This window comes from Bufo gargarizans, chromosome 4 (assembly GCF_014858855.1).
Source record: "Bufo gargarizans isolate SCDJY-AF-19 chromosome 4, ASM1485885v1, whole genome shotgun sequence".
Lineage (NCBI taxonomy): Eukaryota > Metazoa > Chordata > Amphibia > Anura > Bufonidae > Bufo > Bufo gargarizans.
Genome location: NC_058083.1, coordinates 333786889 through 333802588, shown reverse-complemented (window position 1 = coordinate 333802588; position 15700 = coordinate 333786889). Strand labels below are relative to the sequence as shown.

The 15700-nt window shown below is 43.4% G+C and overlaps 1 protein-coding gene across 1 annotated transcript in view; it reads left to right on the top strand.

Annotated features, from left to right (window-relative positions):
• The first annotated feature begins 14045 nt into the window (after positions 1 to 14045).
• LOC122935412 (T-cell activation Rho GTPase-activating protein-like) overlaps positions 14046 to 15700 on the top strand; it is a 194580-nt gene continuing 192925 nt past the window's right edge. Inside the window, exon 1 of the mRNA XM_044291183.1 lies at positions 14046 to 14133. Within this exon, the coding sequence (XP_044147118.1) occupies positions 14068 to 14133 (66 nt within the window). The 5' untranslated portion in view covers positions 14046 to 14067. The remainder of the gene's footprint in view (positions 14134 to 15700) is intronic.

The following is a 15700-nucleotide window of genomic DNA, read 5'->3' as shown; positions in this document are numbered from 1 at the left end:
TTTGAGAAAAGGTGTTATGGTCTGATGAAACCAAGGTTGAACTTTTTGGCCATAATTCCAAAAGATATGTTTGATGCAAAAACAACACTGCACATCACCAAAAGAACACCATAACAACAGTGAAGCATGGTGGTGGCAGCATCATGCTGTGGGGCTGTTTTTCTTCAGCTGTAACTGGGGCCTTAGTTAAGCTAGAAGGAATTATGAACAGTTCCAAATACAAGTCAATATTGGCACAAAGCCTTCAGGCTTCTGCTAGAAAGCTGAACATGAAGATGAACTTCATCTTTCAGCATGCCAACGACCCAAAGCATACATCCAAAGGGATGGCTTCACCAGAAGAAGATTAAAGTTTTGGAATGGCCCAGCCAGAGCCCAGACGTGAATCTGATTGAAAATCTGTGGGGTGATCTAAAGAGAAAAAATATATAAGGCTGGCACTCAAATATGTGAAATCAATAGAAGTGGCAATTTATTAAATAAAAACACAATTCAATACACAATCAATTAATAAAATATGCACAATCAATTAATAAAATATGCACAATCAATTAATAAAATTGGTTAAACAACATATAAAATACACAATATAAAAGGACCGCAAAATGTATATGCATACACTGTGGACTACAATCTTGGGGGTATTCTCGGATATCCCCTAAGAAACTCGAGGTGTGTCTGTTGAAAAATATGTAGTGGTTTCTCTATAGTATGGAATATTGTCCTCCTTGGAATGGTCTTCTAATTGAAATACAAACTGTTCCAGAGGCGGCACTATGGCCGAATGAAAAATAACCGTTAATGGAGATGTTCCAAATAATGTGGAAATACCACAAAGTGAACGTCGGGCTGCAGGTGGGGAGTAAAGCGGGGACCGGTTTGTCTTACCCTTCTGTTCGGGTCCGGTAGCTGGGAAGTCTTTTCCTCCTGCCGCTACTCACCACGATGCGCCGGCTTCTGCTCACGCTGTTCGGCGTCCTCGCTCGAGATTATCGTATCACGTGATGATTATCTCGCGGGACTCGCCTGTTAGGTGATTCAGTTTGTTTTCTCCTCCGGCTGATTTCAAATCAAATTTCTATGGAGCGCTCCAACATCCAAGAGGTTTAGAAACTTGCTTGATAACTCCGGATCATTCTTTATAGGGGTGAACTCGCCAAACGCGTTTCGGGGACGTCTCTCCCCTTCCTCAGTGGCTCTACCCCCATTGTGATATCGCTTCCTTTTATAATCCACTCAGTACCATCAAAAGCCTGGATCAAAAGTCCAGTTTTAGCTGTTTGTAGCATTCGTGCGGTTTTTGTGCGGTATTCCTGCGGCTTATCACTTTTCACTTGTAATCTCTCCTGTTTATTGTAATAATAATATTATATAATAGAGGGGATATTTCCCCAACAATATTATCAACAAAAAATGTCATAAAAATTAAAAACATATAAGATAAATATATAGATATGCATAATGCCAGAGAGCTGTGCACAGGAGATGCCCTTGCAATCTGACAGATTTGGAGTGTTTTTGCAAAGAAGAGTGGGCAAATCTTGCCAAGTCAAAATGTGCCATGCTGATAGACTCATACCCAAAACGACTGGATGTAATAAAATCAAGAGGTGCTTCAACAAAGTATTAAAGAGTGTGCACACTTATGCACATGCAACCATATTATTTATTTTAATATTTTTTCTTCCCTCTACCTAAAAGATTTCAGTTTGTTTTTCAATTCAGTTTATTGGTCACATTAAAGGTGGAAAAAGTTCTGAAACGATTTATCTTTGTCTCATTTTTTTGCATCACAGAAACCTGACATTTTAACAGGGGTGTGTAGACTTTTTATGTCCAGTGTGACACAGTGAGGGGTTGTGTCTGGTGAGGCCCGCATTTTCCTCCCAGCATGTGCGGCTGGGCTGTTTGACAGCCAGGTAAGGACAAATACCGGACCAGAGTTTAAGTGCCTGTCTGGGTTTTGGCAGCACCTGGCTGTCCTTAAATAAGCAGCTGGGCTCAGCAGTGATGTCTCTGTTTTTGGGGATCTGAAGCTTTGTGCCATGCTGGAGGGCTGAGAGCCACACGCTGGGGAAACAGGCCCCCTAAAGCCTGCTGTTGACTACTGGAGGCAGAACTGTCAGCAAGGTGACTTGTGTTATATGAACTTTCCATTGTGTGTGAATTAACACCAAGAATGCAAAGTTACGTGCTGTTTTGTGCAATTGCCTTAAGTGTGAATAAACACTGACGCTTTGAGTTAAGAACTTGTATTTTGCCTCTGTACTGCGCCCGCTTACCCTATCTACCACAGCAAAACCCCACAATTGGTGGAGGATGTGTGCAACAGCAGTGAGGCTGGCGTGAACACCGATATTCTTTATTTTTTTGCATTTTTCAGGCAGGTTGTATGTCATACATTAAACCAGCTGTATCCCAACCAGTGCCCTATGACAAAATGGAGGCTGTTGTGAAGGCCCTCATGGAGGCTATTCTGCAGAAGCGAGAGACAAACCTGCAGCAACGCGAGGCTAATAAGTAGCAGCAGGAGACTAACCAGTTGCTGCTACAACATGTGATGGCTTTCCAGACAGCAGGAGCAACCCCGAGCGTCCACCGTCCACCTGAAAAGCAGTCTGTGCCACGATCCCTAAGATGAATACCGCAGACGACATTGAAACCTACCTAGCGATGTACGAAAAAGTGGCCATCAGGGAAAAGCTATCCTGTGACCAGTGGGCAGAGGTCATCGCTCCATTCCTGGCCCCTGATTCAAAGCGGGTGTATTTCGACTTGCCGGACGATCAAGCAGATGACTAACAACAAGTAAAGGGTGATATTTTGGCAAGGCTGGGGGTGAATGTGTTGGTCTGGGCCCAGAAGGTACAGCAGTGGGGGTTTAAGCTGGCTGAGCCTGCAAGTACATAGTATTATGACTTACTCTACCTCTTGCAAAAGTGGCTATAGCCTAATGTGCTGAGTCCCATGGCTATGCTGGATAGACTATTGGCTGATATATTCTGGAGGGCTCTGCCACCCCCTTTCCAGCACTGGATCGGCCAGGTGTCTCCTGGCAACGCCCTAGAAATGGTGGACCTGGTGGAGCGCTATGAAGCTACTAAGACTGTTACAGGGGGTTATTTTGGGAGGTGGCAGTCAAAGCCTGTAAATCTTCATCCCAGACCTGGCGACTTGTACCAACCAAACCCCCCGGGGTGTGCCCTCTACGGACCTGGCTCTGATAGTCTGCTGGCTGTGTCAGGAGCCGAGCCATATAAGAGCTGACTGTCCCCATAAGGTGGAACCCATGGATACTAACCATGGCTACCGTCATTTGCTATATGCCAGGAAGCTGTGTGCAGCAGGTTTCCCCAAAACTCTAAACCACCTGTGCCAGGTGAAGGTAGGAGACACTCCAGCAGAGACTCTGTTGGACTCAGGGAGTCTGGTGTCCTTAGTAAGGGCTCCCCTGGTATGGTCAGCGGAGTATACTGGGGGGAAAGTTGAGGTCATGTACATCCATGGAGACTTAAAAAACTATCTCACTGCACTGGTGTCTCTAACCACAGGGGCTGGCAGATGGACTCACAAAGTGAAAGGTGCCCCAAATTTACACTGCAAACTTATAATAGGAAGAGACTTCCCGGGCTTGCTGGCACTGTGGCCTGCTATGAGAGTGACTGATACCCATGAGACAGGGGTAACCCTAGCTGAGTGGCCTGGCTCAGGGGGAGACCAGAACCCTTGTAACCTGAGACCAGCGGTAGGGGTGACCGCCACTTCAGTGAAAGAGGGGGAGACAACCCCGCTAAGTATGATGGTAGGAGACGTGGAGGACTTGCCGACAGGGTCCTGAATTGGCAGACCTCAATGCCTCCGGGGATAATTTGGGCACCGCGCAACGTCGGGACCCAACCCTATCCCGTGCCTGGTAAAATTTCTTAATAGTAGATGGTGAACCACAACAACCTGGGGCAGGGTCAGTGTTTCCCCGTTTTGTGGTTCATCAGAATATGTTGTATCGGGTAAACCAACTACGGGGTGAGCCTATTGAACAGTTGGTGGCCCCCAAGGCTTATCGCAAGCTTGTGTTCGATCTAGCCCACCAGCATGTTCTCGGTGGTCACCTGGGGCTGCAGAAAACTCAGGATCGTATTATACAGTGGTTTTACTGGCCCCGCATATTAAAAAAAGTGGAAGAGTTTTGTAAGTCTTGCCCGACCTGCCAGATAACTAGCCCCCAGCCACATTTCCGTAGTCCCCTAGTACCTCTCCCGATTATCGAAGTACCGTTTGACCGAATAGCTATGGACCTCATAGGCCCATTACCAAATTCCACCTTAGTCATTCTATACTACACCACTCGGTACCCAGAGGCGGTGCCACTGCGACATACCTTGGCCAAACTCATAGCTAAGGAGTTAATGGAGATGTTTTCCCGAGAAGGACTACCGAAAGAGGTCCTGACCAACCAAGGGACCTCTTTTATGTCCGAGGTGATAAGGGAACTCTGTAAGTTTCTGCACATAAAACAACTACGGACGTCCGTTTACCATCCGCAAATGGACGGTCTGGTAGAACGGTTTAACCAAACATTAAAAAATATGTTGAAAAAGGTAGTGTCTAAAGATGGGAATGACTGGGACCTCCTTCTGCCCTATCTCATGTTCGCAGTACAAGAGGTACCCCAGGCCTCTCCTGGGTTCTCACCCTTCGAACTGCTATTTGGCAGACACCCTCGCGGTCTCTTGGACGTGGCCAAAGAGGTGTGGGAACAACAACCCACTCCACATAAAAGTGTAATTGAGTACATTACCCAGATGCAAGATCGGATACAGACAGTGTTGCCTCTTGTTAGGGAGCATATGGAGGCAGCTCAGCGAGCCCAGCGTTGCATCTATAATCAACAGGCTTGGGTCCTGATCTTTAACTCGGGTGATCGGGTTTTGGTTCTCATGCCAACCTTGGACCGTAAGTTCCTGGCTAGGTGGCAGGGCCCCCACAAGGTACTCGAGAAACTTTGAGTTATAATCTACAAGGTACACCAGCCAGGGCGGCGAAAGCCGGAGCATGTTTGCCATGTGAATTTACTCAAACCGTGGAAAGATAGGGAAACCTGTACAGAAGACAGCCCACGGCCGGGTTTTCTAGGAGAAGAGGTACGGGCCCCCCTGTCTGATGCAAGAGAGGCAGCTGCCACAGTAGAAATTGCTTATAGGCTCTCCTCTAAACAGACTCAGGAGGCCTGGGAGCTCACTAGTCGGAACACGGATGTATTCTCGGACCTCCCTGGAAGCACTTCCATAATCGAGCATGACATTGTCACTGAACCTCAGGCAAAAGTCCAATTAAAACCATACCGGGTATTAGAGGCTCGGCGACATGCCATATCAGAGGAGGTGCAGCTAATGTTTCAGCTAGACATCATTGAGGAGTCAAAAAGTGAGTGGGCCAGTCCAATAGTATTGATACCCAAGACGGACGGGACGTTGGCGGTTTTGTAACGACTTTTGAAAACTTAACGAGGTTTCCAAATTCGATGCGTATCCCATGCCCCGGGTGGATGAGCTCATCGAGAGGTTAGGACAAGCCCAGCAGTTTTCTGTTTTGGACCTCACAAATGAGTACTGGCAGGTGCCCATAATGGAGGCTGCCAAAGAGCAAACTGCCTTCATCACACCTGAGGGGCTGTATCAATATAAGGTCTTACCCTTTGGTCTGCATGGTGCCCCCTCTACTTTTCAGTGACTAATGGACATTGTGCTTCATCTACATCGTCGGTACTCTTTGGCTTACCTGGACGATATTGTCATCCACAGTACTGATTGGGAAAGTCACCTACCCAAACTGCAGGCTGTAATGGACTCCCTTTGGAAAGCTGGCCTAACCGCTAACCCGACCTACCACCACTAGGCAAATAAAGTCATTCCTGGGAATGGTGGGCTATTACATGATGATCGGGCGGAAGACGCTTTTTCTGCTTTGAAGTCAGCCTTTGTGGGTCACCATAAATACAAATAAAGCTGAAACTATAAAGAGTAATCCCAAAACTCCACTTGTTAAACCACAGAAAAAAAGAGTAGCTCTGTGCAGTATTTATTTATGGTTAGTCAGTCATTGCATGATATGTGAAATCTCACAGAAATCCTACGTCATATACGTCTGTGAGGTTGCGCAGTTTTTCTTTAGCCCTCAGGGCCAACTTGTATTTTGCCTCTGTACTGCACCCGCTTACCTTATCTACCAGAGCGAAACCCCACACCGAGTTCAACTCTGAACCCAGACAACCCCTTTATGTATTGAATACTGGTTCGTTAGTTTGAAAATATTGTCTATAAGCTGTGCCTCATCTGAGGTTTGTAACCATAAAGGTTTTTGTACCACTTTAAGTGAAAACGTGTTCACTGAAATTGAACATTTTTAACACAATTGTTCATTTACAGGCATGCTGGTATATAAGATGGTTGACAATGGCAGAAATCATTCAATCAACTAAATATTTGTCCTATACAGTTAAGTTTCGTTGTCATGGGTTACAATTGACCCTGTTATAGTGGCAGTACCACCCATGTTGAACTATTCAACTGTTCAGTGACTGATTATTGAGGAATATGCCAGCAATGCACCTGTTATCTAATGTTATGTGCTACTTCACTTGTACTTGTGTTGTACTTATATAATTATATGCACTACTATGGGTTAAACAACCTGTATATTGCATAGGAGGTATACTGTATGGTGGTTGTGTCACACACACAGCCTATAATATGGGAAAAAACCTGTGTGATTTATATACAATTAGACAAGATGTTAGTGGGTGCAGCAATTGTGTGCAAAATAAACTGCACTGTTAGGCTACATGTACACGCACGTGGTTTGGTTCTGCATCCGAGACGCATTTTTTGCGGCTCGGGTGCGGACCCATTCACTTTAATGGGGCTGCAAAAGATGCAGACAGCACTCTGTGTGCTGACCGCATCCATTGCTCCGTTCCGTAGCCCCTCCCAAAAAATAGAACATGTCTTATTCTTGTCCTTTTTGCGGAGAAGACTAGGGATTGTTACAATGGAGCCGCAAAAAAAAAAAAAAAAGGATGCCATATGGACGTCATCCGTTTTTTTTGTGGATCCGCAGTTTGCGGACCTCAAAACACATACGACCGTGTGCATGTAGCATTAGTGTGATACAATTCTGTGTACTAAGGAGAAACACCATATGAAATGTCGGCCATTGAGGGGTTAGGAGACAGACACTTAGTGGAGTCAAGGATCACCGTAGGGGTCATGCCCAAATTATCCTTATGTTGTGTAGTACAAAGATTGTATAAGTAAAGGTGCCTCCGTGGTCCTCTTAGTCATTTAGAGTAGAGAGTAAGCTGGGAAATGCTGCAGCTGGTGGAGAGAGAACCAGCCAAACTGCATGGTAGTTAGCTAGCGAGTGGAAGGAAGTGTGGCATTCGTCAGGGGGCCTAGACAGGGCTGAAGAAGCAGCAACACCTGCAGCAGAAGGGTAGCCTGGAGAAATGGTAGCTGAATTGCACCTCCTAGCTCATGTACCCTGATGTGTCATTGGACCTGTGAGCAGTTAGATCAGCCAAAGTAGACCAGTCAGCTTGCCGCAAGTAGAGAAATACATGTTTAGAGGTTAAATTACCAAGAAACTTATAAGAGACTATAGTAACCCTTAATCTCATTGCCTGTACCCATCAAGCCAGATGCCTTTTGTAAGAGCATCATAACCACCAAGCTTGTTGCCTCTTGTGAGTTCAGTATAGCCATTTTTTCAAGTTTCATCTGTGTTCACCTATTTTCTTCTGCCATCCTTGAATAGAGACCCCATGTATACCACTGATCAAAAAGATTATAAGGAAGGTCTATCTAGTGTTACCATGATGTCCAGCAACCATAAAGTCTATTGTAGTCTCCAGTGTCTTCAACCTGGGAGATCCAAGTTACCCGCTTGTGTGTTTATAGTCATTTTAACCCCTTCCTGACTTCTGCCATACATGTACGGCGCAGCAGGAAGTGATTTTCTGACTTCTGCCATACATGTATGGCACTCTGATCTAGTGGGTGCAGGAGCTGCAGCAGCGGCCCAGCTCTTACTGACAGCCGATCCCATGCTGTATACTCCGGCATCAGTGAATACATCGACGCTGGCACTTAAAACCCTTTGTATGCCACGGTTAGCGCTGACTGCAGCATACACAGGGTTTGCTGAGGTAGGGGGCTCCCTCTCCGACCCCGACTGGGACTCCGACTGGGAATGTAGCCCAATGCCTTCCACAGGCATCGGGTCTTGCCTACTATGGAATCCGTGAGACCCAGGCCCCTGGCTGTGTCTCATAAGCAGGCTGCCAGTGTATAATATGGGCAATACACTGACAGTAAATTCAGTACAATACTCTATGACCCTGATTTATCATACCTTCACTCCAGAATTCTGGCATTAAAAAGTCAGAAAAATAGGGCTTTGCAATCGCTTGCGCAAACTTTTGCGACTTTTTCCTTTTTTACACAACACACTCCAGTTTCGTAATGTGTAAAGGTGGGTGTGGTTAGCTATGTTAATGAGTTTCACTCCAGATTTATCATTGAGACCTTTTGCAACAAGTCGCTAAAAAAGTCGCAATCTCACGCCAGGAGGAGGATGGAGCAAGAAAACTGGAGTCGTTCTTTAGACAAAAGTGTTAGGTTTAAGGATAAGACTAATTTATCAAGTAACATGAGACATTTGATAAATATGGCATAAAGTACTCCAACGCAGACTCAAGCAAAACTGACTTTTTCCCCTCATGAAAAATTCCCCCCTATGTATGCAAGGGATCAAACACCAAAAAGTTAATGTCCCACAATGTAACAAAAATAAAAAGTTTTAAAAAGTAAAAAAAGTGTTTAAAAAAATAAGTTGCAAGTAAAAAAAAGCACCCTTTCCCCTTATCAAGCCATATACAATAAAAAAAAGTAAAAAAAGCACCCTTTTCCCCGCATCAAGCCAAAAATTAAAAATAGACATATTATATATCACTGAATCTGTAATGACCGGCTCAATAAAAATATCTAATGGTCTACCCTTTGAAGTGAATACTGTAAAAAAAAAAAGCAATTTTTTGTCACTCTGCCTTAAGCTTAATAGCGAGGTATAAAAAGTACTAGGTACCCCAATGGTATAAATGAAAATACCAACTTATGCCACAAAAAAAATAAATCACACAAGACGATCGGCAGAAAAGTAAAAAAAAAATTGAGGGGACAGAAAATGGTGACATAAAAGCAGGATTTTTGTTTCAAAAATGCTTTCTGTAAAAGTGGTGAAATGTAAAAAAGCTATATAAAATTGGTATCTCTGCAATTGTACTGACCAGCAGAATAAAGATAACATGTCATTTTCCCGCACGGTGAACAAAACAGAACCCAAAAAGCAATGGCAGAGTTGCTGCCTTTTTTTTATTTGGCTTCCCAAGACCCTAAATAAAAAGTTATCAAAACGTTATATGTATACCAAAATAGAACCAATGATAAAGCTCAGTTGAGATAAAAATTAAATTGTAACGAGGGGTCGGCGACGAGCGCTTCCTTCGCAGCACCGCCGGCACCCTGCATCCTCATCTCTATGACAGCAGGCGAGCTGCAGGAGAGCCGAGCGCAGATAATGACTCACCAGCCAGGACTATTTAAACAGGCAGCCTGTTGGCCACAGTTTGCCTGTAAATAAGGTCTTTTCATTTACCAAGTTCTCTGTATTGGTTTGCATTGTACCTTGACCTTGGCTCGGTTTCCTTGACCCCGCTTCTGCTGTTTCCTCTGAATTGACGTGACCTCCTGGCATTCGAACCTCGGCTTGTGTTTGTTGTAATTTGGTTATTCCTTTGTACTGGCGTGACCTCCTTGTTTTGACCTTGCTTACTCTTTTATATGTATCTTTCATTCTGTATTTTGACCGCTGCCTATATTTGCGTTGTTTGTGTATTTACCCCTCCGTGCCTGCCTGTCACCTTGTTTATTATTTTATCCAGTTTCATTGTTCCCTTTAAGGCCCAGCACATACTCAATGCACATACTCAATTTAGGGAACATCGTCCAGTTGTACACCATCGCCTAAATTCTATTAAAATCATGTGGAGTCAAAGTGTTCAGTACACCCCTCAATAAATTCCTTGGGGTGGGGGGGGCGAAGTTTCCAAAATGGGGTGACTTTTGGGAGGTTTCCACTTTAGGGGTTACTTAGTGTGCCTTCAAATGTAACATGACACCTAAAAACCATTCCAACCAAATCTGCCCTCTCCTTTCCTTCTGAGACCTGCAGTGTGCCCATACAGCAGTTTACAACCACATATAGGATGGTTCTGTAAATCACACAATCAGGGTAATAAATATTGAGGTTTGTTTGTCTGTTATCCCATGGTGTCTTACAGGAAAAAAATCTATTAAAATGTAAAACCTGCAAAAAAGGTGAAAGTTTGAAATTTCACCTCCATTTTCCTTTAATTCTTAAGAAACATGTACATGGTTAACAACGTTTGTAAAAACTGTTTTGAATAACTTTAGGGGTGTAGTTTCTAAAATTGACACACGAATTAAGTCACACGAATGGACCAAAACTGTTTGGTCCTTAAAAATGTGAATTTGGGAAATTTCCTTAAAATTTTTTAAATTTGCTTCTAAAAACCTAAGCCTTCTATGACTTTTACAAAATGATGCAAATATAAAGTAGACATACCGGGAATGTTAATTAATAACTATTTTATGAGGTATTAAGGTCTTAAAAGCAGAGAAATTCAAATGTAGAAAATAGATAATTTTTCCAAATTTTCTGTAAATTTGGGATTTTTTATAAATAAAGGTAAAACATATCTACTCAAAGTTACCTTTAACATAAAGTACATTGTGTCACGAGAAAACAATCTCAGAATCACTTGGATAAGTAAAAGCATTCCAAAGTTATTACCACATAAAATGACACACGTCAGATTTGTAAAAATAGGAAGATGAAAATGGCTGTGTCCTGAAGGGGTTAATGGGAGCTGTGTAAAGTCAGATCCCCTTGTGGTAGCTGTAGGCAGTCAGAATTTCACAATTATATGGCCATTTGAAGGGAAGCACTTTGTTGAAGTGGTTTCTTTGGGACATCCTGGTGATGCTGTTTATCGGAGCCACTTTGCTGGCACTATATTTTATAGGTGAAGTCTACTGGCACTGTTCTTGAGACAATTTGCCATTGTGCGCGTGTAGCCTGTACTTATGTGTGGACTTTACATAGAAAATAAATAAGGTGTCCCTAGAAATGCTGATTTAAAAGGAGGCAATACACAATACAAACCTAACTACACTACACAAATTCCCAATTCCACCCCACACACTATATATACATAACACTCACACACACACACACACACACATAAATATCAACCCACCCGTCTGGCTAATTACTGTCCCTACGGGGTACAAAGGGTGAATGGTGGCACTGCAAGGGTTAATACTTGCAGGCCAGGGATGTAGCCATGGGAACAGGTTCAGGGAATACAGGGTTAATACAGCCCAGCAATGCAAGGGTTAAAGCCGGGCTGTGAACCACACAATCACTGCAATGTAAGGGTAATTGCAGTGCAGGGGATGATGGACATAAAGAGGTTAACTCAGGGTTGGACATCAGGGGTTACCTGGGTCAGGGTTATTGGGGCTATTGCAGGGGACCAGGATATCAGGGGTTAATACAGCCCAGCAAGGGTATGCTGGGGCTGCACACAGGGAATGCAGGAGAACTGGGGTACAGGGATTGCAGGGGTTAATGTTCTGCAGGGCAGGGAATGCTCTGCAGGGAAAGGGAACTGGGCAGGGGTAATCCAGGAAAGAGTTAACAATGCAAGGGTTTCTGTATGGAGCAGCACTGAAGGGGTTAACACACTGCTGTAGGGGTACAAGGCAGCAGCAGTGAAGGGTTTACTGCTGCAGGGGTTAAATAGGGGTAAATACAGCCCAGCAAGGGAGGTGATCAGCCCAGCAAGGGTTCAGGGGTTAATGCTAGGCTGAATGCTGGGGTTCAGGGCAGCAGGGGCTATCAAGGCAGACTCTGCTGGGCAGGATCAGTCCAGCAAGGGGTTAAATATCAGGTGGAACACAGGGGGTTGCAGAGCAGAGGTTACTGCTACTTAGCCAGCTTGTTTGTCTCAACTTCTTCCATGGGGAACTGTTTGGTCCATCTTCCTTCATGTAGCTGCTCCCATGTGTGTCCCTGTTTGTTGTTCTGTCCCAAGAATGAGAGCCTTTGTCCTGGCTTGGCTAATATAAGCCCACAAGCAGCCCCCCTCTTGCAGGTGCAGGTGCAGAGATATGACATAATCGTGGGCATGTGACGAATGCATGCCCTCAGAACTGCTAGTTGGCCCCCTGACGCTAGCTCAGGATCTGTACAGACAAAGGAATCAAAGGAATTCCTGCTCAAGGTGTAAATGACAGCATCCCCCAGATACACCATGGCACCACACACGCCCACGTCATAATCCCTAAACAGAACTAGGCTGATATATATATATATACACATATATACATTACACAACCTGGGGATAATATCAGTATATATATACATATATACCCCCACACAACCTGGGGGCACTTAGGTATACATGTATAGACATACACACAACCTGGACAGATCCATATACTGGGCCCGCATACAGGGGACCCATATGTGTCCACTGGCCCTACAGGGCCAATATATACAGTATATATATATATATATAATACAGGTAGAAGGGTGTGGGCAGCACAGCTGTCTAGACGGTACGGTCGGAGTGCCAGCGGCTGAGGAGGCGATCCACCTCCAACGATATAAAAGTAGAAAAATCCACAGCACATCCAAGTTGTAAAAAGTAAAAAGACGGCTTTATTCACCAGACACGCGACGTTTCGATCCGCTCAATGGGATCTTTTTCAAGCAGTGACAAAAGTGGGCAGTGCATAGTGCATATTTATGCGGTTTAAACATCATTAAACAATTAACAAATCAAGTACATTTATCACATATAATACAATGAAAACAGCAATAAAATAATGTTATCACTTGTATTTGAACAATCAGACTCTGCAACTCATTTAAGTGTATCACAATGGCATTATTCCTTCTTGTACAATACATCATAGCCATCGAAAATATAACATATTACATTAATTGTGATAATAGTGAATACAGGTGTAGGTCTTTCCAATACCTTAATAATCTAAAGTGCACAGGTGTACCTTCAGTTGGAGATGACATGGATCGCGGGAGTATGTGGCGAAGTCAAAACACATGGATCTCGGCGTATCAGACAATGCAATGCGCATGTCAGAGGACCTTTCCAAATAGTTCAGTCACATGATCGCGCGTACACCGGTCACGTAGTGCGCATGTCCAAGGACCTTGGAACATGTGATCGCACCACGTGATCACGCACCCGATCTCGTGACTAAATGTATCACGTCACAGGAAGGGAAAGGGGATTCTAAATGTTCCGTACCTTACACTACCTAGAAACAGCTGATCGTGTAACCGATCATGTCTTCCAATATATGATCGCCTCATCATGAAAAGTATATACATGTAGAATACTTAGTTGAATAATATATATATAATATCATATATATAATAATATATATATATATATATATATATATATATATATCAAATATCACCCTTCCCTCTACAGAGTTCACCTCTTTGTTCCCTAGCATTTGGGGGTGATTTTCGGGGTGATTTGTAATCTATCCCCCAATTGGTTGATGATTACATTGATACTTTACTTAGTTCTCAACAAATTGCACAATTTAAATAAGTAAAGATTTTCAACTTAAATATTTCATTCTTCGAGAACCGATGTGTGATTTAAGTGTTCCCTTAATTAGTTTGAGCAGCGTTTTATCATGAGTACTAGAGGGATGTTTCATCTCAGGTCTCAGCTGTTCAAGGCTCTGACCATCAGACCAGAGCATAGCCCCTCCTTTGTGGGTTTGTATATAGGATTGTAATGGTTAGTCAAGTGGCTCAGCTATTCAGTTTCAGCTTAGGCATGTGTTTGTAAAGCAAGCTCTTTACCGACTTGGACTTGCCATGTCACACCCTAGGAACAAGGCACGCAGAGGAAGCTATGATGGAATTTTAAACAACAAAACCCAAGTGAGTACACCTAGTTTCTGTTATTTCTGTTATACTACACTGGGCTGAGTTGTTTCTTTTTCTAGCTAGAGAGAAATTGGGTGAGGTTGAATGCTACCATAGCATTTGTTGTATACTCCATTATATGTCTCATACCATAAGACTGTGTATGTGTCCCATCATATCTTATTTAATATGTCATTTTCAACTTGCACCATCAAATATTAACCACAGTGGATAGAGTGTATGATATTACATTCTTTTTTTCCAATACTAATCCTTTTAGGAAATGTATAGTGCAGCAGTCCCTCAGGCTATGTTTTCTAATAGGTCCAAGTATACCGTATATCTAACAAGTAATACTTCCTATGTGCACACATTTGTAATTAATATTTAACGTACAAAGTATTGTTTCTTAGCTTTGAGTAAGGCATCTAGCTTCTTCAGTACTTGCTGTGTGTCATCAAACTTTATTTTACAATAATATTTTTGCTAACAGTTTTCCTGCTGTTGGGAGTACATGAACTTTTTCTGATTCTTCAGTATACGCTCACTGCACTGTCCATTAGCAGCCTCTTATACTTATCATACGGTACTTTTAGGGAGCGTTCCCAAGCAGAAGATTTGTTGCAGGAATTTCTGCCACTGAAATCCATTCCATTTATCTAAATGGGATTTAAAGGGCTGCAAGCATGGGAAATTTTGCATGTCTAATTCAGATGAATGGGACAGTCACAAACAAATCTGCCCCAAGTTACATTTTCACCGTTTTTTGAACCACATAATTTTCATATTATGCCTAAAACCACATGCATGCCTGAAATTATACCTGGTATGTTAATAAAGGCTATGGACACATTTGGGGGTCTCATCTCTGATCCCCCTAGCCTCGTAAACACATGGCTAGGGCTACACGGTGACATGTGTCTCGCGACTTCTTGTCGTAGAAATGTCGTGTGACATGTTTATAATGTTAGTCAATGGTATCGCACTGCATCATGTAGCGAGTAGGACACAACAGTCGCAAAAAATCCATACAAGTTGGATTTTTGTGCGACTGTCACGTCGCAGTCACAACATATATTGACTATCATTATAAAATATGTAGCACAACACATGTCGCAGTGTAAGGCCTCATGCACACGACCGTTGTTGTGGTCCACATCCGAGCCGCATTTTTTGCGGCTCGGGTGCGGACCCATTCACTTCAATGGGGCCGCAAAAGATGCGGACAGCACTCAGTGTGCTGTCTGCATCCGTTGCACCATTCCGTGGCCCCGCAAAAAATATATAGCACGTCCTATTCTTGTCCATTTTGCAGACAAGAATAGGCATTTCTACAATGGGCTGCCAGTTCTGTTCTGCAAACGGGAACACGGGCGGCTTCCGTTTTTTGCAGATCTGCGGTTTGCATGAGGCTTAATTGTGCCCTTTTTGTGGCATTACTTATTATCACCATGTAGCCCTAGCCTATAGCTAAACTCTTATGAGACTGATAAGAATATGTTTTGTATGTGTGTTTATGAAGTCAGGAAATTAGAGCTATAGGATTCCCATTAGCCATCATCTGAAAAACTCAGGAACAACA